Here is a 26413-nt window from a genome sequence, read left to right on the forward strand (position 1 = left end):
TTAATATTAAATTTAAAAATGATTGAGGCTCCGTAATGCACAAAATAAAACGAAAGTAATCATAACCGTATTAAAAATCTTGTCTATTTTTTTAAGCGTCTGGGGGGGCACGTGCCCCCCCATAAATCCGCCTATGCACATTGTCACGCTCTTTTAATGTCAGCTGGCTTCTTGATGGAGAAGACAGATTGGGCACAGCAGGGTACTGAGGAGAGATTAAATAGATAAGGAGGGAGGCTGCAGCGTTTTATAGAATGCATCGCTCCAATCCAAAGCGGCGGTATGATACCACACAAGAAATCCGGAGACGTGGCTTTTATCATTCGGGTGTGGGGAATATTGAAAAAAAAAAGACAAAGGAGGATTGTATTGCAGTCATTAAATATCTTTCGAAATCACGAAATCGTCCTTGAAATCCGATGGACGATTCATTCACATTTTCCTCCGATAAAAATATGAACAAAGCATCACGCCACTGAAGTGCATACGTGGTCGCCTTTCTGATTGGCGTGAACATATGCATTCGGCATGATTTACAAAGCGTACCGAAACAGGACTGATTTAGGTAGTTTCTAGAAACATGAAACATTTACACTTCAACTGAGTCTGAAATTACTGTATGCTGATCATGAAAATCCACCTTCTGCATTATCAAATCCATTTAAATGTATGTTCATATAGACTTGTTCTACACTGAGTATTTGCAAGTTAAAAGTGCAGGTTCCTCCCAGCATATTTCTCACAACGGTTTTCATTATTACCTTAACTTCATCCGTATCAGACCCTGTGATGTAGTTAGTTAAATGGAAGTTTAGAAGAGGAATTTTGTACAAAATATTTTTGAAACTATTATCTCCCTGAAGATGATGTAGCAACATTGAAACTTAGGTCGGGAGTGAAAGTTTATTATTGTGAAAAATTACAAGTGCCTTTTTCGGTATGGAACAATTTCAATTAGTTCTTCTGATTGTATAGAGCAGGGGTGTCAAACACGCGGCCCGCGGCACCATGACTTCTTCAATCGCATCGACACTTCCTTTGCTCCTTTAAGATTTACAGCTCTTGCAGTTGGAAGATCAAAACTCACTGGCAATTCATCCATATTACCCACATGCATTTCTTCATGCACTTGTACAGGCAAAGAGGTGTCAAGTAACTGGGAGTATTAGTATCAGGGATTAAAGTAAATAAACTCTTTCCTGTCTTTCAGTTGCCTTTTTAAATAATAATTATTATAATATGGTTGCGGTAGTATTTTATATAATTCTCCTGTAACTGGTCCTGAAATACAAATGCGGCCCTAGCGCTGTATGAGTTGGCTAATGTGGCCCGCCGAGGTGAATAAGTTTGACACCCCTGGTATAGAGAATAAAAAAACCTAAATTCATTGCATTTGCGGTGGAAACGCATAAATGAGGGAATGGAAGACCTTACGGGCGTTGTTCCCTTTCGCATCGTTGTTTTCTCCCGCGTTCTCCTTCCTTTTGTGTTTTTTTTTCCTCCAGAGGAGAGCGCCGCGGCTCCTCCCTGCAGCACAGCGGTGGCAGAAGGGTGTGTCTTGTCTGCTGCTGCTCGCCGTCAAAAGAATACTCGAGGGTGTGAGCGAAGACTGAAGGGATAGAAAGAGGGGGGGGTTTGAAAGAAGAGGAGGAGGTTGCTGTGACTGAGGAGAGGAAGAGGGAGTTGAAGAGGCACTAAATGCAAAGGCAAAGAAACGCCAAGGAAGGGGGGGGGGAGGGTGGGAGGAAGGTGGAAGGGGAAGACACTTCAGGGAGTTGGGGAAGCAAGAGTGTAAACGAACCTCACGAAAGGGTATGCTAGGTAGAGATTCGCATCCTGATAGGTAACTGAGAAAAACGTTACCAAAATATGAATCTAACTACATTATGTTGTGTCCCAATTCTCCAGTTATTTTTATTTCGAATAAAAGTTTTTATTGAAATTTAATTTTTAAATTTAAATTGCACTCCTAAATAATAAAAGTGAAGCAAATAAGCTAATTAAAATTTCAAATCTAAACGTTCTAAACTAACTCCCTCCTACCATCGACCCTTTTTACTTATTCTGCAGCAATTCACCACACAAGCTTTGTTCCATCTGTCAGCAAATTGAACGTTTTCCTCTCTTCTGTGGTTTATTCTCTGTTAGTTATTACATTCATCATCTCTGGTCAACAATCATGACATCGTTCAAGGTGAAGCAAAAAACCCAGTACTAATGCACAAGCTTTTTATTATTAGCTGTCAACTAGTTTCGACATTTATACCGTCATTATCAAGACTTGAGGTATAAACGTCGAAACTAGTTGACAGCGAATAATAAAAGTTTGTGGAATAGTACTGGGTTTTGTTTCACCATGAATATTTCATCGTTTCACCAAGTAACGCCCAAATCAGTTGATATTAATGGTTTTAATAATGAGATTGGTTTGAAGCAGCTCTCCGCTCAATGCTCCTACCAGCTAATGTTTTCACACCTACGCATTTCTTCTCTTTACCTGTTCCACATATTTCATTCAAGGTATCCCTTTTCCGTTCTTGCCATCTCTACGTTCTTATGCTGGTGAATCCGTGAAAAAAGAGTTTACAAGTTCACAACATCTTAGCTTCAAATATCTCAGCCTTTAATCGAGAAAAGCTCAAATCTCTGCGAAATTAGCAAGTAGCCACAAGGATAATGATGCAATTCGAATCCGGACTTATTAAAGTTAAAGGCTGGTTCACACGTCAAATTTGATCGCTGAATGAGTAAACGATTAATATTGACTCGTGCGCTCGGATACAAGGCCGCGAAGCAATGTTCTCTTCGGAGAATTTACCTGTTCCATATATTTACATGTTTATTAAGTATATTACATTTATCTTTAACATGTACTTCTACGTAACCTTCGGAAAGATTCTTTACCTGTTCCATATATTTCATTCAAGGTCTTTACCTGTTCCTCTAAAGTCGTCAATATACTGGTAAATTGACGAGTTTAGAGGGACTAGAACTTAAAGAGAACGAGATAACTAGGTTCAACGAAAGGCTTCCACAATCTGTTTTAAGTTCGTTGTATAGTGTGGTATATTTGACCGATGAAATCTTACAGGCAGCGATAAGGCTCACCATAATAGACTCCAGCTAGGCAAAGTTAAGTTATTGTGATAGAAACTTCAATTCCGAGTTTTCAAATCTGTACGACAGTCGGCTCGCACGCTGGATACACACCAGGCAATGGGCACGACTTCGCTTTGTGAAAAACAAGGTGAGGAAGAGAGAAAAAAAGACTGGAGGAAGGATAGAGGTAAAGTCAGCCTCCTCCAAGAGGCACGGAAGGGATTGACAAACAAGACCAGAAGGCCAACATACACACAACGGCAGATTCAAGAGCGGCAGTAGTGGTATAGTACTCAAATCGTCCACAACTCGGCGGCGCCACTGAGAGAGAGAGAGAGAGACCACTATGTAGGGAAGGTCCGAAGAGGGTCCATGGCCCTCTGAGGGCGGGTTTGTCTTAACAGAGGGACGCGCCTTCGTGGGTGGGACTGCGGAGTGCGCGAGTTTGAAGAGTGTACACAAAGACACACATCTTCTATAGTCGGAAGGTTTTTCAGACGCGGCAAAAAGAGTAGCCGTCTCGTCGGTCCGCGTAGGAAATGCATACCCGCCTTGCTTTGCCGCCGACTCTCTACCTGCCTTCGGCAATCTCCTCTTTACGCACCTTCATTTCGTTGGTTTGGTTAGGTGAAGGCAGAGCTCAACTCGGACTAGGTCACAGGCGTGTGAATTTCACACATTCAGGGTAGAGATTCCATGCTCATTTAGCGCATGTATTTGCACTATTTTTATTGAATGGAATACTAAATATGAATTATAAGATAAATATTTTGAAAATAAACTATCACCTTAGGGCATAAAGTACATCATACGCCTGAGTCATTGCGAACAGTATTTCAGCAAAGCGTTGATAGGAATGGAGTACCAAACACGGTGGGAAGCTGCTTCCGTATCTTTGTACATACGTTATTTATTTATTTATTTATTCATCTCAATTACTCACGAAAACCGCACAATGAGGCCTTTACATCGGTAGTTCAATAAATAAACAACAGACGATTTCACACACACCGATTTCTTGGAGGGGGAAACCTATCCAGGCGGGACTCGAACCCGCGACCTTCGGTATGGTAAGCGAGGACTTATTTCCGCCGCCACCAAGGCCGAAAAATCTATTTCTATCATTTGTTCACAAATGTGCGTTGATTTTACAAGTTTTTTTGTTGGTTTCTATAAGCGCTCAAACTAGAGTATCTATACTTTTGGTACAGACAGTAGTGATGATGATGACGTTCGCTGGACTCCTTTAGTTTGGAATTCCTAGATTGAATCCCAAATGTGTACACTCACCTCACGTAATCCCTTTTGCAGTACGTCTTCCCGTCTCGAACGAAGCAGGTGCAGTTCTCGTCGAGGAACTGGTGGCACTCTGCGCATTTAAGGCAGGCCGCGTGCCACTCGAGGTCCGGCGCCACCCGGAGGATGTACTGGTCGTGGATCTGCGCCCCGCAACCAACGCATAGACTGAGCCGCCGCTTCTCTGCAAAGAATAAAAAAATACAGGTTTAATCACGAGACTAATCGATAGAAAAAGAACTGAAACATACCTTCCCGCAGGGTCCCGCATTTACTATCCATGAGAATAGTAAATCTTATGCCACGGCGTATAAATTGGGCACTCATTTTACGATATTAATTGGTTCCGGATGACTGATCGTATGTTGAAACGACATCATTTCCGGACGAAGAATTAGTTGCAAAGTATAAAAAATTTTCTACAGAACTAAAAAATAATTGAAAAATACATTCCTGCAGGGTCCCGTCTCTACTTTCTTCGAGAATTGTAAATCTTGTGCAAAGGCGTATAAAGTGGACACTCGCCTTACGATATTAATTGTTTTGGATGACCGATTATTCGTTTGGGGGAGAAATCCCCCATCCACAGCTCAGAGAAATTTTTCAGTTTTATCCATTTTACTTAATTGGATCAGTATTACTTATAGAATAGTGTTAGGATTAATCAAATATCCCTAAGAAAGCCGTAAAACTCGCCATTTTGAACCATTATTCTTAAAAATTTTCTGGAAGAGGGCCCCCGCAATACCTGCTTACCCTGGCGGGTGTGCCAGACCCCCATACCCCTAAGTATTAGTTGCGCCTAAAACCCCCCTAGCCTAAATTCTTAGCTGCGCCCCTGGCACGATGACATATCGGTATTTAAGTTCTAACAACACGTATCTCAAATACGGCCGGTTTTTATTCAGGTACCTTAAACAAAGTGTAATATCATTAATAAACAAAATAAAAGCAAAAAAACAACTCTTTGTTTGTAAATTAATGCCTCTTTTTCAGTTTTATGAACTTTTGGTATTTAATTTCAGTGTGAAAGTAAAAAAAATTAATAGTTTTTTTGCTCTCCTGAAAAGTTGCTATTTTTCAGATACGTGTTGTTAGAGCTTAACCATAGATATAGTGACGCGGACAATGTTGTCTGGACGTTGTTGGAATATCGATGGCTGCTTGGGAATACATTCGACTCCACACCTAATCCTATGTGCCACTAGCAAATGATAATAACGTACGCAAAAAAGACAAAAGTCACACTTAGGGTAATGATTTTTAATGTTTTTTCCCCCCGCGCCCAAAATCTCGCATATTTGCTTCCATTTAAAGCAGCAGTGTTAAGTGGAGAAGATTTCCACAGAGAATGCCTGATTAACACCTTTCCTCGTCGGTTGTGAGCTTGCATGAATATATGCTATCGAAACCTCGACTCCACCGGTTTTAATGACTGCGAATGAGCAAATTTGAAAGACTAAACGACAGAAGCCAAAACATTTGTTGAAAGAAATGCCGTTTCGGACAAGTATCTTATACGGACTTAACTAGGAAAATGGCAGAAAAAATAATAAAAAAAAACAATATACCATATTGACGGGTACCACCTGAATGACACAAGGGTTTTTCATCAAATTAACACAGAATCTACGTGGTGTAGCCTAATTAATGTAAAATAACACATACTAACACACAATAGGGGGACACTATATTCATGAATTAGGGAATTGCAATGACACTGCTATTATACAAGAAATATCATAAGCTGTGGGGTAATGTTATACTTAATACCGATTGTGGAAGATTAAAGTTCACATTCATCTAGCATTCTATTCTATTGCTTGATCGATAAATTCATATTTTCACCTCAAAGCCCATCTAAAACTTATAATTTAGCAGCTTGGGTGAAATAAGTTGGTGAAATACTCGCCATGGCTTAATTCTTCGAAAAAAACTTAAAATCAATTTGGAACAGAATACAATGCGAAAAATATCTCAGGCGGCATCATGATTCCTGCTTCAGATATTGACAAGATCTAACGAGCGATTCCGTAATTCTAAGAACTCAAAAGGAAATCAAGATACATTTTTTTAAACAGGAAAATCTATCAATGGAATTATCTCTAAAGGGCCCCATCAGATTTGGAAAAAAATAATCAATGATACAACGTTTAAAAGATTTTCTGGATGAAATAGGTTAAAACGAATGTAACACGATGGAAACGATCGCGATTGAATCTTCAAGATAGATGAATTTAGGATAAAGTGAGCGGTGGACACCACAGAGAATTTTTTTGGATTATCAAGTATGCCTCGATGATCAGCAATGCCGTAGAATAGAGGAATATATCTACCCAAAGTTACCCTGACCCATAGCTATATTTTAGAGCTTAAGTAGATATTAGCTCGGCTTATTTTTCGCAATCGTCGTCAATTTTAACCAAATTTATTTTACTTTATCCTTAAACAACATTTCAAAATTTAAAGCAGCAAAATGTCTTTAATGTAAAGATATACTTGGTGCACGAGGTAGTACACAAGGAAATCTTGAGACACACTAAAACTGTAGGTGTATATAAAATATGAAGATTCAAGCGCGATGAAGAGGATTTTTTCAATATTGAAATAGATACTTGAAATTGCCACGATTATAAATTTAATACGAGCTAGGTTTCAATGGTACTACATTGTATTCAAGGTACAAATTAATATAAACATTAAAATCGTGGAAAATTGCCAGTATTTATGTCAGTAAGTAGGTATATAGATGGAAAATAGGATTTTCATTTATATAAACAAACGTTAAAATAAAACGTACGCGTTTGATACTCGCAGCCAATGGCGAGCGGCGACCACATATCCATGATGTGAGGATAGACTCCTGCTTCCTGGGCGGGGAAACCGATGTTCCCGAAGCCACAGAAAACCTCTGAGCCACTCATTGCCGAAGACCACATCGCGCCGGAGGAACACCGAATAAAAAACTGTGCGGAGCAGTCCAGAGAAGCTGTTTTATGAAAGAAGTGGTCTGACGCGATGGCCATGGGTGGATTATCTCAATCTGGGTGCAAGGATAAGATGCAACGGGGCGGTCAGAGGTACCTCAAAAGACATCGGAGACCGCCTTTGTGGAGATTACTACGGATGGCATCACTGTCGGGGAATCTGCATTCATATCTGTCGGAATCGATTGATATTTTCCTTTAACACACACTCCACAGTCTTGAGGAGATATAAAAAAGGTTCTTCCTCACAATCGATATCGCTTCGGACGCTTATTTCGTTTGTGATTGGTAAGATAGAAGAGTTGTATCGGATTTCCGAACGATTGGTACAGCGCAGGGTGAAATAAAAGATATGAAATATATATATGTATATATATCAATGAGTTCTTCGTGAGAGAGAAAAGGAAAAGTTATTTGTGCAAACAAAATGAGGGGCAATCGACCGACAAAAGGAGTCGGCACCTTTTGTTTCACTTGCGTCATAAACAATCTAATCAGCCGATAATCCTGTGCCCACTTGAAGACGCAATCAGTGTCAAGAATACTACTCGACTATCTCATCCCAGGTGGGAAGATAACGCTAGATATGGTCGAAAAACCAGTTCAAACCAAACAAATGAACGCGGCTTAACTTATTCGTAATCTTAAGAAAATAGATTGGTGGACATCCAATCAAAAAAAAAGTATTTGGTGACAGCGCAGCTCTTCAGGGAAATTTACGGACAGAATTTAAGGGGACTTAGGATAAACAATTTCATCTGTTTAACATAAAACTTATCTCTAATATTACATCACGCATTTTGCCATTTCAAATACTCGAAACTTATTTACCCAGCGAGAAACGAATGGATCAGAGGTACCTAGTAAAAATTGACGAAAGCGAAAAAAATCACCATATATAATAACAATCATCAGAGTAATATTTGATAAAATAACTCATAAATGATTTTAAATTACTCCGCTACTCATATTAAGTCAAGTAATTGAGAGATATTACGAATTATCGAGAAAAATGCGGTCAAAACGACTAAACTTCTTTTTATAAAATTTTTGTTCACTGGAAAATAATTAAAACGCTGTTATTGAGAAAATTAATTTAAAATAAATACAAATACCGAAATAAGCATTTATATTATTCAATATCATAACTGTACAAAGATCCAACCCATCTCATAATGTAACCTATTGAATTTAAAACGCAAAAATCGGAACTTTGCCTAATATAAACTGCGCATAAATATTTAGGTGCGCGATATGTCAAAAGGAAAATGAAGGATTTATAAATATTAGGAATTAAGCTAAGAAAATGGTAGAAAAACTGAATTGAATGGAATAAATTACAGCGAATTAAGGACAGAGAAGGTAGCAAGTACCATAGCTGGCAAAAGCTGGCGACACCACTCAAGAGGCGTAGTTGAATGGGACTTCCTTCGTCAAACGCAGCACTATCCACGCATGCATGACGAGAATTATCGCCGGGATGAATGGGATACAACAGGAAACGCTATCGAATAAATAAACAAGTGCCTGCGAAAACAAAAGACTCGCAATGGGCGTAATTCCCTCGGCGCATTTCGGAGCACACCTCGGCAGTAATTAGCGGCGGGAAACGAATAAGCGTAGGATGAGACGAGACGAAAAACAAAGAGAACGTTCAATAAGCGAAGAAGACGCGTGGAATACTGCGGAAACGTTGGCAATTGTACCTTTGCCACCACTGTCTTATCTCAATGCGCGTTTTCACACGGATATTAAGTGGGTACAAAGTTTTATTTTTTTATTTTATTTTATTCTCCAACCACCGGATACAGCTCTTATTGGCCATTTTACACCGAGGTGTTCAACAAATGTAGCAAGTAAAGGTACACAAACAACCATGCCCTGGGCCGGGGAAACCTACCCAGGCGGGACTCGAACCCGCGACCTCTTGTTTGGCAGGCGAGAACGTTACCCCGCCGCCACCGAGGCCGGCAATCGTTGAATCAGATATTACTTAATATTCAATGAGTATCGTCTACCATTTGGCTATAAATATACACCTAAAATATATGTGTTCCATGTTAAAGTTGTTTCGATTTTCCCACCGGGTGAGGATCACCCCTTGCCAAACACCCTAGAGGTGGCTCGCATAGTATCATGTAGATGAATATGAATATAGATTATTTACTGAGTGCTTAATAAGCTATACTTTTTGTGTGCGTTAGGGTGGGCCGAAAAAAGGTTTTTTTTATAATAATTTTCTCGTTGAATCAGATATTACTTAATATTCAATGAGCATCGTCAACCATTTTGCAATAAATATACACCTAAAATATATGTGTCCCATGTTGAAGTTGTTTCGATTTTCCCACCGGGTGAGGCTCTCCATCTCTGCCGACGTTTCGATGGCCGTGTCGTCCATCGTCATCAGGGCGTTATGCCGATTGACGACACGGCTACCGAAACGTCGGCAGAGATGGAGATCATCACCCGGAGGGAAACCCGAAATAACTTCAACATCTTCATACGCTGGGAAAGCCTCAGGTCTTTCTCCACCTGTGCTGTATCACTTGTGACACTGGGAAACTCTAATTTTAATCATAGTTTGAAATTTGCACTTTATAACATATCTCATTCCAAAGGTAGATCATTCCCTTAGCCAATAATGCTCACTTTATCAATTGAATATTACGCCTACATCACTTAAAATAAGAGAATACTGAAACACGAAAATCCAGGAAAATGTGAGGGAACAATTTTTTTTAAGGACTATTTGAGGTAAGGCACTACTACAAAGGCACTATTAAGGCATTGGTGGCCTAAGAAAGTGAATTGGCAACATGCTGTCATTGGGACAGTTTTCAACTTTTCAAGCGAAGAACATTCTTTCAATTTAAGTTGATCCAACGTAGATATGGTAGGCAAAATTTAAGTAATAAAGGGAAATTAACTGTATAAAATTTCAATCTACTAGCATTTAACAACATTCTGCTTTCTACACCTGGTACATGCATTTCTGTACCCATACCTGATAATAATGTGTAATAAATATTGATGTAGGCAATGACCAAAACAACATATTTCACAACTAAAAGAAACATGGTTCAAAGAGAGAGATTTATTGAATACAACGCATTACTACCGCTTGACCGGTTTATTTTGTGGTGAGTAACATATTTCAAATTTATGCTATCATCTTGAACTCTTCAAGGTAAATAGGATCTTGCTCATCTCTAGTCAACATTTTCATAACGCAAGCGACGGAGGCCATCTGGGTACGAGGCTATGAACGCCACTACGATGCAAGCTGCTTGCTGCCGAGAATGGCGGTAGCGTAGAGTACCCTGCTAGCAGGTAGCGCTTGGCTCATATAAGAATTATTAATACCCTATCAAACGAAGGAAACTTTCCGACCTTAGACAATTTTAATAGGTGATTATAAAAGACGTTTCCCTGAGCTCTGTTCCTCATGCATGCATTGGTAATCTCAGACGATGTAAAACTCCTGACTACTCGTACAGCAACTACGTCCCTGTGACGTCACTTGGAGTGGCATCCCTTGGGCGCCAATCTGGCCTTTTTTAAATGAGGTTAAAATTGACCATTGACATTTTAAACTGGGATTTCTAAAACCAGATGACTTCTATACTATGAATACAGTAATGGTGGGCAACGAATCGCAATCAATGTCTTTCGTTTTCTTTGATGAAGGAAACTACCCTATTACACTCGCGAAAAAACATAAATTTCCACCGGTACATAGTCCTTTTAATGAGAGAACTTACCAAGGAAAGAACATACATCAAAACACGAGCACTTAAAACTATTCCCACGCTTAATCGCCATGCGTTCCTGTTGAGTAGGCAGGTACACTCCTTGGGAGTCATGAACCAGAGGGACTCGCATGAATGAAAGGTGGGTCGCAGCGAGAAATGAATGAACTGGAGGCATGGGATGGGAAGGACAAAGCGGAGCTCTGTGGCAGGGGAGAAAAACACAAGGGCGGACCCACATCCACGCCGCTGCAGGGGTGTGAAACATGGGAGTGTGACGAAAGATCGCGTTGGTTTCCACACCTTGTGCTGCGGGGCGTTCTCCAGCTAACTCTCATTAGAGGCGCCGGCTTCGCAGACGAGGAGAGGGGACAAAGACCACCGCCAGCCTAACCCCTACCACCTGGGGAACTAGCGATGTAAAAAGATTTTTTTGAAAATTTTACGAAATGGCCGCATGCTACCCCCGAAGCAATTTCACACAGCCCTAACAACTTAACTAATGCCTTGGGTTCAAAATCCTGTAATATATAGCGTGGAGAAAAATTGTGTCAAGAAATGTTAATCCTGGATAGCTGACGCTAGTAGAAACCAAAATAACTGATGATTAGAGATACGTGATGATCGCACTTTTATTTTTATTTTATCGCACTTTCAATTACTGTTTATCGTATTTTGTAGCGTCTGTTTTTTGTAGCCCTATTGCCGGATGCTCTGGACAACTATGACTTCGAATGCTTTGCCTGCCGGACATTGCGATCTATCCAAGACATCCGGCAACAGGGTAAACTCGCGGGCAATCGGAGCGCTTGGCTCTTAGTTTCTGTAGTTAAAAATTGGAGTATTTTTGAGGTAAACATCATAAGTAGTTTTGGTTCCTAATGGCATCTACTATCCAGACTTTACATGTCGTAAAAAATTTTCTCTGCCCTGCATTATCTCTATGCCTTTTGTGCCATCTTAAATATGGCTTTTTTTTTACTATTTCTTGCGCGGGTTGACGGTGGATAAAAATATTTCGCATCAGTTATTTAAGATTTGTGAAGAGAGTACTGGGTTACAGTACCACGCGAATATTTAATGCTATTTAAAACATTAATTTTATATTTTGGAAGTAATTATATAATAGCCTGATTAAATAAAATGGGTAACAAGATTTATATCACTAACGAAAAACTATACTAACGATATCGTATATTACTGCCAGACTTGACCTATATTTTTGAAAAATTTATGCTTTCGAGTTAAAAAAATATTTATCTTAGTATTCAGGCCTTTAAAATAATTTTTAATGAATTATCATATTTTACGTGAATTGGGAAATGCCTGTGATAAATATTACGAGGATAAAAAAGAAAATAAACACAATTTAGATACTTAAGCGAATTTTATGTCACTTATACGGCGGATAGCGTACTTGTGATAACATAGATGTGGATAACTGAAAATGCATGGAAAATGAAGAACTTAGAAGAATATTTTTTTTTTAATCCTCATAAAAAGCAAGTTTACTAGAATAAATGATATTTATAACAAAACATGCCTTCAACCTTGCTCTTCGTGACAAAATATTCATCCATTTGCCTATTTTTCCTAAATTTTAGTTTTTTCTTTTGTCTCTGACCTGAACCCGGTCCTCGTATACTTAGATAGTATTGGTCAAGGTGTGAGCCGAAGGAAAGCGGAGTGAGAAAGCTTGTACAATTATTTAAAGAGTTTGAACGGCGTCGTAGGCGGAGTTGCAGTAGCAGCGAATGTAGTGTGCAGAGTCACTTAAGAAGTGTGCGCATGTTGTTAGCACCCGGAGACCGTTTCCGTCGCTGCGACTTTAGGACGGACCTACCCACCCCGACAAACCTAACCTCACTCATGCTATTCTCGGGAGCTGACAAGCCTCTTCTATCAGGGAAGAGAAGGTAAAAGAACGATATTGAGTCTAAGTATGAGGAAAATTTGTGGGTACTGGAGTCCCTAGAAACCAAGCCGTTTGAAAATATTTATAAAAGTGCAATTTTTAAAAAGGGATCAATTCCAATTGAATTAATGAAGTTTTAATAATTTCCTAAGGTGCTTTTGAAGTTTATATGTGTATGTAATGATAGTTAAACAAATTTAAAAATACAATCATCCTCACTAATCATACTTAGTTCTCATCATTTCTTCATTCATCGCCAACTTCTTCCAATTTTGGAGACTAAGCATCGAAGTTAACCACGGGTAATCACTTGAAACATTTTCCCCTATAGGGGATATTCTTTGAGAATGGTTTCTTTTAATATGAACTTAACATGGAAGGTACTTACTTTTTTGAACTTTCTTTCCTTAGCTCGCCCTGACAAAACTCCTAGTTCCAGCTCTGATTATAATCACACATTTTCATCCAGCCTAAGCCAAAACGCTTAAAATTTTCTTCCCTGAATGTGAGACTCAAGATAAAGGTGGGTGGTGAAAAACTTGAGCAGGTTGAGCAATTCAACTATTTAGGCAGTACGTTAGAGGAAAACGGATACAGTAGTAAGGACATCAGGAAGAGAATAGCATTAGCGAAGGAGGCGTTCATGAACAGGAAGTAGCTTCTGAGAGGATCGTTGTGTATGAGTTAAAAGAAAAGGTTAGTGAAGAGTTTGATTTGGAGTGTAACTCTCTACGGTGCGGAAACGAGAGAAGATTGGAGGCATTCGAGATGTGGGTATGGAGAAGAATAGAGAGGGTGAAATGGACGGAGAGGAAAAGGAACGACGAAGTGCTGGATATGGTTGGCGAGGAGAGGCAGCTTTTAGATGAGACACGCAGGAGACAGAAGGTATGGATGGAGCTAGTGCTTAGCGGTGAGGGGATGTTGAAAATGTTGTTGGAGGGTATAATGTTAGGGAAACAAGGGAGGGGAGGGAAAAGAACAGGATTTTTAGATAGATTGAAAGAGAGTAGGCCTTACAGTCAATTAAAGAAGGCAGTGCTGGAAGGGAAGGGAGGCTCCCAGGTCACTTCTTGAATACTCCATTGAAATCTACATTAATCGGTAGAATACTATAATAATAATCTACTTCTTAAGTATTGCGATTCCACCTGAACAAACCTGTTTAGCACACCCACTGACCGACGATAAAGTAGATATTTTTCGAGAGCATTCAGCGGATACGTCGACTGCTTCGATGCGGAGGGAGGATGTGGAACGGAGTGGCAGAGCTGATGAAGAGACGCCCGAGTATTTCCGTCCCGTCGCCTCCGAAACTAGACGCCCTTAAATCCGCCGAGAGGGCCACCTGTCGCCTCGGGGGGAACATTCTCATACCACGACGCGACTGCACGGAATTCTAGGCGGGAGATATGAGAGTCGAACGGAAAGGAAAGCGGCGAATAAAAAAAAAACAACAAAGTTTGTGCAAGACGCGAGGGGAAGCAGAGGAAACGTTTGCAAAAAAAAATTTGGCGGTCGTCTTTGACTATCAAAAGGAAAAGGCGAAACGTCTGTACGGCCGCCGGAAGGCGCCGTCGGTAATTTTTTTCGCGGAGAGAGTGTTTTGTTTTAGTTTCGCGGTCTGATTTTTTTACGCTCGATGATAACATTTTTTCTTTTGCGGTTTTCTTTCATCCGAAGACGCCTTCTTTGCAAAATCATCCAGACGACATTCATCTTAACGTCCGAATACAACTAACACATTTGGCTTTATTAATGGCGTAAATTTATATTTCATTGTTTCCTCTACCTTGGCCGACTCGCTGATCGAGATTTGCTGTTTGGTGTTGTGAAAATGCTACATACGGAATTTGAACCCGGGACATCAGCTCAGATAAGCACTCAATACATCTGGTTTCCCCGCTCTCCTAAAGCAAAAAGTATATAAAAATAAATAAATAGGAGTTAATATTTCAAACGAGTTACAATTACTATTATTGTATTCCACCGATTTAGGTAGGTTTCCATGGAGTACTTACGAAGCATTCTGGGAGCCTACCCTTCCTTCAAGTACATCCGTCTTCAATTCACTGTAAGGCCTAATTCTTTCATTTTACCTAAAAACCCTATTCTCATCCTTACTATCCCTCGTTTACTAACACTCTACCCTCCATCCATACTTTCTGTCTCCTCTGTATCTCATCTAAAAGCTGCCTCTCCTCACCCACCATGTCTAGCACTTCGTCGTTCCTCCTCCTCTACGTCGACTTCACCTTCTCTATTCTTCGCCGCACCCTCATCTCAAATGTCTCCAGTCTTCTCTCGCCCTCCTTCCAAGTGCCCACATTTCCACATCGTAAAAAGCTAAGCTCCAGATAAAACTCTTCACTAACATTTTCTTTTAACTTTGACATAGCTATCCTCTCACAAAAGATTCCAAAATTTATCTTGAAAAGGGTACCCTTCGGCACACAGAGGTGCCCAGCTACTATAACTTGGTAATGTATTGTTGTAATGACAGTATATACTTCGGCTGGTTTAAACTGTTAATACGAGTATTCCGGTGTACACGTTCGTGCCTATGTTGCCACCATTGTTCTTTGGTATGTATATTGAGGTAAAGCGAGAGGGTAATAGGAATGGATTGGAGCCATTAGTCTGAAGCGTGGGTCCGACTGGAGTAATCCGCTAACATCCCTCGCCCGAATGAATCTTCACCTGTCCCCCGCGGTGATTAAATCTTCTGGCACCACTTCGCTTGAGTTCCCAGCAAGCCCTAAGGGGCGAATGCATTGCAGGGCACGGAAGGAGAACCTATAAAGAACGTCAAAGGAATATCTATTGCATGGGTCTAGGATGATGTCGTTTAATTTTCTACGCAAGTCTGAAATATCTTCAGGACAGCGGAATTGATCGTGTTATTATTTACAAATGTAAAATATTTTTCTTAAAGGTGTAAATATATTCAATTCCTTTTAATTTAATTATTGTAAATTTATCCAAGTAATTAATTAATTTTTAATGATTAATAGCCATCATGCATGGTTTTCGGGACAATAGGGTGGAAATTCTTAAATTTTTTTTCCAAATGAGACCTGGCGCATATTATTACTGAATTATGACGCTTTTCGCTTTTGCTATGCCTACCAACAATTTTGGTCCGAAATTGTCACCCGATTTAGATGGTCAATGTTCAAATCCGCCTTGGAGTTTAATCAATGAGCTAGATAGTGATTTAGATGTCTTGTAGGTCTATGCTAATCATGGAGTAGTTTACACTTGGTAGAAACTCATGTGCATTCATAATAGAAAACTTATCCTCTGTCAAAAACTCTCGAGATATAATTCTTCATTTCTGATTCTTTCTGATTCTAAAGACCATCATTCACCATCGAAGATCATATTTGACCTAAAGGCGCTGTCAATAATGCCAGCGAAACTGATGTCTTCGCCACAGCAACCGACGCAGTAGTAAACGAAAATTAAGAACTTCATCGCACACCGCGGAAATCTCTGTTCTCACAACCCTCGAGGTGCTGTCAACTTAGGTAACTTAGGCCCATTCCAGGAAACTTTAGCACAGAGACGTACAAAGATTCATAGTTCTATATTTTACCATTTAAATAAGTTATTGACTTTCTTTCATCAATGTTCTTTCATCCTAAGTTCTTTCATCACTGGCTTCACTCCTGTATCAAGGTCCATAAAGACACCCCAGTAAAATAAATTTACAGGTTGAAATCAAGGAACACTTGTAAACTATATACCTAGAGATGTTTTGTGCGGAATATCTTTGCACATAATTTAGAACTAGAAGAATTTGCATGTTATTTTTAGATTGGGCCAAAGTTACCTTAATTCAAGGTAATTTTGGCCAAAATAAAAAAAAATCGGACTATAAAAACAGAGGTTCAGAAACAGCCATAAATCGAAGGTGTCTTGATCTGTTAATAATTTTAACTACTTACTTTATATTCATTTTTTACTCATTTTCAAGGTTAGATATGCTTATTTGTTTCCGCGATATCAGACAAGTTGAGCCTACTCCAGTTGGTGGTAGTTCGCAAAATCGCCATAAAAACAATCCTTACTTCACACACACAACGAAATTCGTATGCATAATTCTCTATTCACTCCACCCTTTTATCGCACCAGTCAACTGTATTGGGGAATTGAACACCCAACCCCTTCCCTTCCTTATTTGGCCAATGTCCAGCGATGCAGGGGAAATGGAAAGGAGGGGTAGTTGCTATGGAGGGTGCGGAGGGGAGGAAAAAAAGAGATACGGGGAGAGGGCATAATTAAGGGCCAGTCACCCCTATCCGGCCCACCCCTCCATTACCCACGATTCCCCACCTCCTCAAACCCAATATATTTACGTTCCCATCGCCTTGTTATCTCTGCGAAGGGCTCCGAAGCTTTGCCCGTGTATCCAAGCGCCCTATTTTACGAGAGGGGAAAGCAGACGAAGGGAAAAAACTATCTGTGAATGCTGCCAGAGGGAGGGAGGATAAATGGTAGGAACAGACAGTCAGTGGGGGATATCAGTCAGCAAGCGAAGAAGATGGACAAATGAAAAACACTAAAGGACGATTCAGACAATCCAAAGGAATTCCTTCATTGTCTGAGTTCCTACAGTGAAGGTAGTTAGAACGCCATAGTGAAGGTAGTTACGGTAAAAGTAAGAATGCGATGTTGAAATTAGTCAAGTTGACGACTGTAGATACCTTTAAAAAAATCATTTTTGACGTTGGAATTGTGCTAAGTTGCAAAATTGCACTCATATTTCCTTCCTAATTATGTTTTCTTTTGTTTAAATTTTTGGTGACTCTTTTGCGTAATTAATAGGCAGCCCGAGTACGTCACTTGACTTCAGCCGATATCGCTCTAACTACCTCAAGGATGATGAAAAATAATTAAATTACAATAGATTAGCTTAAATTACGATAGATAAGCGTTAAATATATACATAGATAATCACTTATAAATTTATTGATAATATCTCTCTGGGAAATTGAAAACCCGTATCAAATCTCTGCGATAAAAGAATATTGAGACAGATAAGATGAATATGATATTAAAGACGAAGATGACGTCTAACTCACACCTACTAAAATATGCTCTCAAACTCACTCCTATAGAATTCAAAATAGGGCCCGGAATAAGAAAATTTCAAGGTAACTTTCTAAATAAAAAGTAATCAAGGCCAGTGTTTATAGGCTCTAACACACAGAATGTTTCATAGAGTCATTAAAAAATTCAATGCTCTGATTTAACAAAGTTAAAAAAAATGAGGGAATCCATTCCTCAAATCTACGGGTTGTATAAACTTTTCACATTGCCTTAGCTTGCATACTGGATGGGAAAAAAAGCAGTTCAGAGTAGAAAACTCGAACTATTTTCCGAACTCGCATTATTATGTTCATGCTTATTATTAGATCACCATAGCAAGACAAATGCTAAGCAATAAGTATATATAAAGCAGGGAAAATGCTGAATAATGTGCAATAAAGCTAACACAAACCCAAAAATAACAAAGGAAAAGGTTTGAAAAGCATTAATATATGTTTAAATAGAAAGTTTAACTCAAGCTTTCAATACATAGCACTAGGTACTTATGTGAAATATCCAAGTTTACTTTTCAAAAAGTAAAATTTACAGTGAGTTTTGAAACACGCCAGTTTTGAGACAAAATTTAAAAATACCTTTGCAATCATGCAGTCTCATGGCTATTAATCAGCCATCAAAACTCAACTCACTACTCCTCGCTGCAGGCTTAATAAGATGTACCGCAACCGGTGTTTCTGATGCGAAATAAAGCTAGTAAGAGGAGAAAGGTCTCTTGAAAATTTCATGTTCTGCATTAATATGCTAATGATACATTTTAGACCACCATAGCGAGACGTAGGTCATGAAAGTTGAGCAAATTAAAGGCTTGAAACATACATGAACGGTGGAAGGTGCTAAACAATATGCAACAAGGCTATCCCGAAGCCATAACGTTAATCGGTGAAGAAATTATGAGAGCTTTATGTCATCGTGTTTGAACCTGCATGCATAAAACTCGAGGTTAGAGGTGAGAAAAAGGCAGAACGAAGATGGGTGGGGGGTCGAAGTAAACAACAAACCTTTGAAGGACTGTTAGGGTGAAGTTAAGATGGCCAGTATGTGAGAAAGGTAAGGGAACAGATAAATGAATGACAATCTTTATGAGGGCCTGTTGAACTTGTGTCTGGGTGAAAAAGAGTAAGAGTTTTTGAAACGTGAAAAGAAAGGTTTTTATTTGCACTCGTAAAACTCACTACGATGGGCGAGGCGGTAATTCAACTCCCGTCGTGTTTGGATTCCCTGGTTTATCTCATCCCATTGTGCTCGATTTCTACAAGGTCAGATATGTACTTTATCGTGAGCATGCAGCAGGTGTTTTAACATAGGCCTAATACCATGGTTAACGTGAAGAAGTGCTGTTTTTACGAAAAATTTAAGGTTTGCCAGGTGAATATACACGGGGGAGAAAAATTATGTCACGAAATTTTAACCCTTGATAATAGGGTAGTTTCCTTCATCAAAGAAAACGAAAGGCATTGATTGGAATTAGTTACCCACCATTACTGTATTCATAATATACAAGTTATTTGGTTTTAGAAATCCCAGTTTAGACGAATGCTAATGGTCAATTTTAACCTCATTTGAAAAAGGCCAGATTGGCGCCCATACGATGACACTCCACGTGACATCACAGGGACCCAGATGCTATAGGAGTAATCAGGTGTTTTACATCGTGTGAGATTACCAATGCATGCATGAGGCACATAAGTCGGGAAAACATCTCTTAATAATCACCTATTAAAATTGCTTACAGTCGGAAAGCTTCCTTCGTTTGAAAGGGCATTAATAATCCTTATTTTAGCCACGCGCTATCTGCTAGCTGGGTACTCTGCTACCTATTAGCAGCCTGTATCGTAGCGGCGCTCATAGCCTCACACGGCGGCAGCCGGAACCAGAATGGCGTCACACGGGCTTTTCCCATCATTCATACTTCGCCGCCGCCAGTGGGAACCAAAATTACATGCGATGTTTATGTAAAAAGCGCATTTTTAAACAACAGAAACAAAGCGCATCGATTGGCCGTGAGTTTGCCCTGTTGCCGTGTGCCCTGGACAACTCGTCTCTTCGAATGCTTTGCCCACATTTGCCTTTGTCCAGACCATTAGGAAACAGAGTAAACTCGCGACCAATCCGAGCGCTTGGCTCAAAATTTGTATAGTTGAAAAATGGTTCGTTTTCGACCTAAACATCATCAGCAAATTTTTGTTCTTACTATCAGCTATCTAGGGTGAAAATTTCGTGACTTCATTTATCTCTGCCCTGTATACAGGTGAAATAGGCTGTAATTCTTTTAAGGATATGTTTAAAAGCCTTCTTTGGGAGCAGAGAGAGGATGGTCGAAACGTTTTAAATGAAGCCTTTCACCCGGTTGACGACTGGAGAAGAAAATGTGCAATGCTGTTCGGATATGCCATCGGGTCAAATTCTTCATCTATGACTTTTAGTCCATCGAAACATCGGCAGAGATTAGACCCGGTTGCATACTTGAATAGCATTTATTGACAAAAATACGCCGGAAAAACCTTAGTTCCCAATAGCCAAATTTACCTTCGGGCCATCGAGTGGGTAAAAAAGTCACTGTTCGAAATTGCTTAAGGTAGCAAGAGGTTTGAAGAACAGTGTGAAAAAATAAACACGCAAAGGAGATAATACGAAATACATGGAGACCGGTTATGTGACCAAAATTTTTGAGGAAAATTGCTGTTCACTTTCATAAATACTTACTTCCTAAGATCATAAGTACTTCCCAAAGGAATCAACCCAAGCTGTGGTTAATACGCCTACATAAATACGCCTACATCAATACACAACTTTACCCTCATCACTAGTTCGGAATTTCCTGTGTTGGTATCATTACAATTCGTATGTACCGTCGTCAGGTGACGATACTATATCTATGGAGACCGATTGTGTTACCTACATTTTTTAGGAAAATTGCTCGTCAGTTATATAATTACTCTGTTCCAGATATCATAATTATCTCCCCAAGGAATCAACTAAGACCGTGGGTAATTACAAGGAAAATACCCCTACATAAATACCCTACCTTACCCTTATCACTAGTTCGGAATGTTTTGTATCATTATCTTTACAATTCGTAAAAAACTACACCTGGTGAAAATACGGAATCTATGGAGAGTAATTGTGTTGCGATAATTTTAGAGAAAAATTACTGTTCACTATTATCAATGCTCAGCTTCTAAGATCATATGTACCTACCCCAGGAATCAACCCAGGCTTAATTACCAGGGAAATACCCCTACATAAATACCCTACCGATTGAGTATATTCCAGTCCCTCATCAACGGCTCCGAATGTCTTCGTGGGCGAAAAACGCTGCGACAATCCATGCAAAATAGTACGACACCTGCTTCCGCAGTTTTATCGCACGCATGTGCTCCACAAAGGGATCCGAATTAATTGCAATCCGCGCGCGCTGAGTAAACAAATATCGCGGCAGCTCCGGAACCACCAAAACACTTTTGGCCTCTTTTTCTTTTGAAAGGGTTCCGCTAATCATTAAATCATCAAGGGAGACAGATGGGAGGATGAGTAATGGAGGGAGCGTGGAAAGGCAGTGGAAAAGCAGGAGGGAAGGGGTGGAAGATTTATCCGGGGAGTGGGGGTAGCGGCTGAGATGTTTAGGGATAGGAAAACGGAAGCAGAGCGAAGCGGGACAGTCGAGTGGTATTCGCCCACTACCAAACCCGAGAGACGTTCAGGCACAAGTGTTAGTTATCGTGGCATTTACGGCTCGGTATCCACGGAGGCAAGATAAACATGTTCGTATGTACAAGTCTCGTACCCAATATAACGCTGTGCTGACGGGAGAAAGCCCTTAAATAAATATAGATATTAATGTTATTTATTTTTTGCTTTGTATTCGAAAAATTCCACTAAAAATTAATACTTACGCTTATGAGTTCGTAGCCTTTAATGCATAAAACATTGATATAAGTACCTGAATGAATAAAAAAACCTGTACACTTTGCCAAGAACGGTGAGTTTCTGCTTGATGTATTCCGAATCTTAAATAATAAAGTCGATGATTCTAATTGCCGTTAAAGTTTTGAGCATTTTCTAAGTACTTCGTACATTAACATTTCAAACTGTAATGCAAAATAAAATTACTTAACGTTCTATCGAGGCCTTTAACCACCAGCTCACGGTTTTTATTATTTTCATCGGCTCCACAGTTTCATCATTTGCCATCAAATTTTAACTTTGAGTGGATGGAATTATTCACAAAATTTCTACTTCCTACTATCCATTTACGAAATTACCACTCAAAATGGACAGCATTTAACTCAAAAATATATTTAAACGGAAGAAACAAGGAACCGGAGAACTTGGAGCATAAACTCAAGCGGCAGCTAGAAAATTCATGACGATCATTCAATAGATAAATAGACAAATAAAGTGGCTATAAACAGGGAAATTCAATTAAAAAATCTATTAACATGGAGCAGCTATGTTAAGGCAAGCCTTTTTTTTTAATTGTGCTCGAAAAATTCCACGATGCTTAGATCATCAACACTTATGAAATTGCAGTCCTTAATTTATAAAAAAATTATCAATGTACATGCTTGAATACCGATACACGTAGCCTAAAACGGTCAGGAAATTTCCGCGGCCTGCCAGAGGTATAACTGAACAGAGTTACCAGCAAGCGAACTTACAGTACAAATATTCCATAAATGAATAATCGGAATACTTGGTAGTTCAAGGGCCAGAACACCTATTTTTATTTACGAAATGAAAATTTTATAACTATAGCATAAGAATCATGAAAAATTGAAATAAAAGGTAAATGCTCTACTCATAATTATTTTGATATAAATCATGAAAATTATAGGCAGACAGTAAATGAATCTTTTTAAAATTATACAATTCTGAAATTCGATTCGTTGGCCGCTTGGGAAAAGTTTACTGCAAGTCTTTATGAAAAAAATCTTATTTGTGATGACTCTTAACGTGACAATCTAGATAAAAACAAAATTTCTCCCATTTGCCTTAAATAATACCTTTCGAGTAACAATAGCAACTAAAAATAGAATGCTAACGCCAAATAAGATTAGAATAAAGTCGGACTACATTTAAATGAGAATTATTGTGTGTATAGGCCAAAAACGCCGAAGAAAATGAAATATTTACGGTAACACAACAATTTTATGAACAAATGTGCTCCATTTGCTTCGCACTGCGCGAAGTCGACAGTGCAATGAGAAAATTCAAAGCATTGAAATGGAAAGATGGAAATTCTGTAACCCTAGGTAGACAGGATAATAAATATGTGCATAAATTATTTGAAAACTTTCTAGCCTAAACCCTACAGGGTTACTTTAAACTATAATAAAATCGTTTTCACACCTCGTAATACCTTTTCAATTCAAATTTCCATTTCCACAGGATAGCCACAGCAATGTCAGTTGCAACCAAGCTCATGAATGCAAACCACCTTGGCCCTTAAAATTGTGCGGCGTAAAAAATATTCCTACGTTTGAGGTGAGAAGTTTAATGAAACTGAATTTCATTAAAATTTGAGATTTAAGATTTTAATGAAATCTGAACTTCTTTACTTTCCACTAAGTTCTAATTACTAGCTAGGTAAGTTAACGGCTGTGTCATGTTCCGGTTAAATCTAAGCAGACATAAAACTGGCTCTTACTATGCTTACCAACAGCGGCGGATTCAGGGAGATCATTTCTTCTCCATTGTTAAACTTCAAAAATATCCACTGCAGCCTAGTGTAGCCTACTAACTTATGTAAAACTTAATGCATGTTTCTGAATTTTATTATTATTTCTAACAGCATGTGGTAGTATCGTTATTTAGTATGCGTAACGTTTTTTGGACCGTGTGGGGTGCATGTGGGAATCCAATTGCATGCTGCATACTGGTGATTGATCACCCCCTGCCAAACACCCTAGAGGTAGCTCGCAGGGTATTGTGATGATGTAGATGAAGAAATTAGCCGGCGGGCCGTGGGTTGAAGACCCTTCATCTAAATCTTGTGACATAAAGATGACGCCATGGTCAGGAATGGGACAGAGCTGACCTCAGAGCAGCTGATTAATTTATTTCCCTCATTGGCACAGGCGTCAACAGTTATACGGGCGCCACACTTCCAGCCAATGGGCATTAACCACGGGCGGAAATGGCCCACATCCAACAAACATCCTAATTGCTCCAATTTCTACGGAATCCGTGGTTTTACGATTTGACCGGAATGGACCACGCAACACAAAAAACGGCAGCCCCAGGACATACTAACGACGATGAAGTTTCTCAGGAACGTCTCGCAAAAAAATGGAATCCTTTGCTGGCTTCGTATCAGCTCCAGCCCACTAACAAGTGTTTATTTTAGCTAACGTCACCGCACTTATATCTTTAACGGCCTATTTGCTCAAAAACAATAATTGAGCGTCACTATTACCCTTAGTCATCTATTACAATGTATGAAATCAAATGTAAAATGACGTAAAAGCATCTGAAAATGCATGCCAATTCAAAGGGGTATACGATGAAATATTAATTAAAGTGAACAAAATATTGCAATTGAACTAAATTATTGCGCTCTACTATACTATATCAGATTTTTTTATGTTCATTTAAATATTTGCCTTCTTGCTAAATATTTAGTATTTAAATATTATGCGACATTCTATTACAGTGATGCATCGTGCTAATATTCCTTTTGTATGTAGTACTACCTCTAATATATGTATAATCATGTATGTTCCTAGCGGACAAACTTGTCCCTGAATAATAGATATCGTTTTCTAATTCTACATTCTATCTCTAAGCAGCACAGAATCGACAGACACTATTGTACTACAGTCACTTTCCAAAATTTATTTTAGAATATACTTTGTGGTACTCGGCAGTATACTACAGAAACTATAAAGTATGTGCTAAAATTGTTAGCCACTTGTATATAATATATTAAATATGAATAAAACATTTCTCAATGTATTATATTATTGAATATCTATGAGTACACATATCCTAAAACGGCCCATGCAGAATATAAAGTAATGCTTGCTGAACTCTGAGTCTTGAATAAAAAAGGTCCTCGTTATTCATTTGAAATACATATTTTTAAGATTAATTGTTATCATTTTGCAGGGGCAATTTCGCACATGGATTGCCGAGAGTGCAGTAAATAATTATACGTACTCGAGAATAAACTTGATAAGGAACATAGCCAATGAATAACCGGGAATAATAATTAATTTATTAATATATATGAACCTTGAATAGGTGGATAAAATCCTTCTTTTAGCGTGAAGTAATTTTTTTTGAGTTAGAGTGCGGCAATTTCACAATTATGGGCATACCCAGCGAGGGGCAGGAGGGGGTAGCTGCCCCCCTAGAAGCAAAAATCGCATATGTCTTTAAGGAAAATAATATTTTTTTCAAGCAAATAATTTTAGAAACTAATATCGGCTGTTACAGTTTCCTTAACATATTGATTTCATTCACCCTTTCCATTCTTAAGTCTTGCCTACAACCTGATAAATCATGGCTTGCCCCCCCCCCCCCCCCGCCCTCCTAGTTTTGATCCTGGGTACGCCCTTGGGCAAATTACAAAGTGGCATTCCGCAGTATGCCACGTTCCGAACTGAACCGCTAGTCAGGCAGTCTCCGTCTTCGTCAATCAATGCTATCGGATTCTTCGATTTTCTCTGAACTGCGTCAGCCGATGACAAAAATGAAACCAGAAAGAACCAGCCTGCAGCAAGGCCATTGCAATATGGAGGGAGGGTTGGGGACGTCGTGAAGTGCGCCCAGGTCGGCCAGCCCACTCCTCCTCATTCTTCGGCGGAACCTCCTCCTATTCCTCCCTCCCCACTCCGCGCTCCTCACACTCTCGCCTCTGATTGGGCGAGGGGGACTCAGGAGACGCCGCCCCCCGTTCCCCGACCTCCCCGCCCCGTTCGCTAACACCCCACTCCCCTCCTCATTCTACACTCCTCCCAACTTCCTCAGACACGCCAGTATCCCAAGATGCCGTGAAGGACGTACGGGGAATAACTCCTACCAGTGGCGGATACATGGCTGATACATATGGGGGCGCAGGGGGCGCGTGCCCCCCCCTTGTTGGACCGCCCGAATTGCCGAACACTGCAGAATCATGGGCATACCCAGGGAGGGGGGAAGCTGCACCCCCCACCTAGAAGCAAAAATCGCAAAAGTTTATTGCAAGTCATTTTGACAAAAATTCTTATATGTGATGCCTCTTCACGTAACAATCTACACAAGAATAAAAC

The 26413-nt window shown here is 39.6% G+C and overlaps 1 protein-coding gene across 3 annotated transcripts in view; it reads right to left on the reverse strand.

Annotated features, from left to right (window-relative positions):
• Positions 1-26413, reverse strand: part of LOC124169159 (insulin gene enhancer protein ISL-1) — a 420525-nt gene that overhangs the window by 193881 nt on the left and 200231 nt on the right. For 2 of the 3 annotated variants that reach the window (XM_046547670.1, XM_046547667.1), the window contains one exon: positions 4390-4579. In XM_046547670.1, coding sequence (XP_046403626.1) covers positions 4390-4579 — 190 coding nt within the window. Of the gene's footprint in view, positions 1-4389; positions 4580-7195; positions 7387-26413 lie in introns of those variants that run through there. The other variant, XM_046547668.1, reaches the window with a different exon arrangement.

Source organism: Ischnura elegans, chromosome 12 (assembly GCF_921293095.1).
Source record: "Ischnura elegans chromosome 12, ioIscEleg1.1, whole genome shotgun sequence".
Taxonomy (NCBI): domain Eukaryota; kingdom Metazoa; phylum Arthropoda; class Insecta; order Odonata; family Coenagrionidae; genus Ischnura; species Ischnura elegans.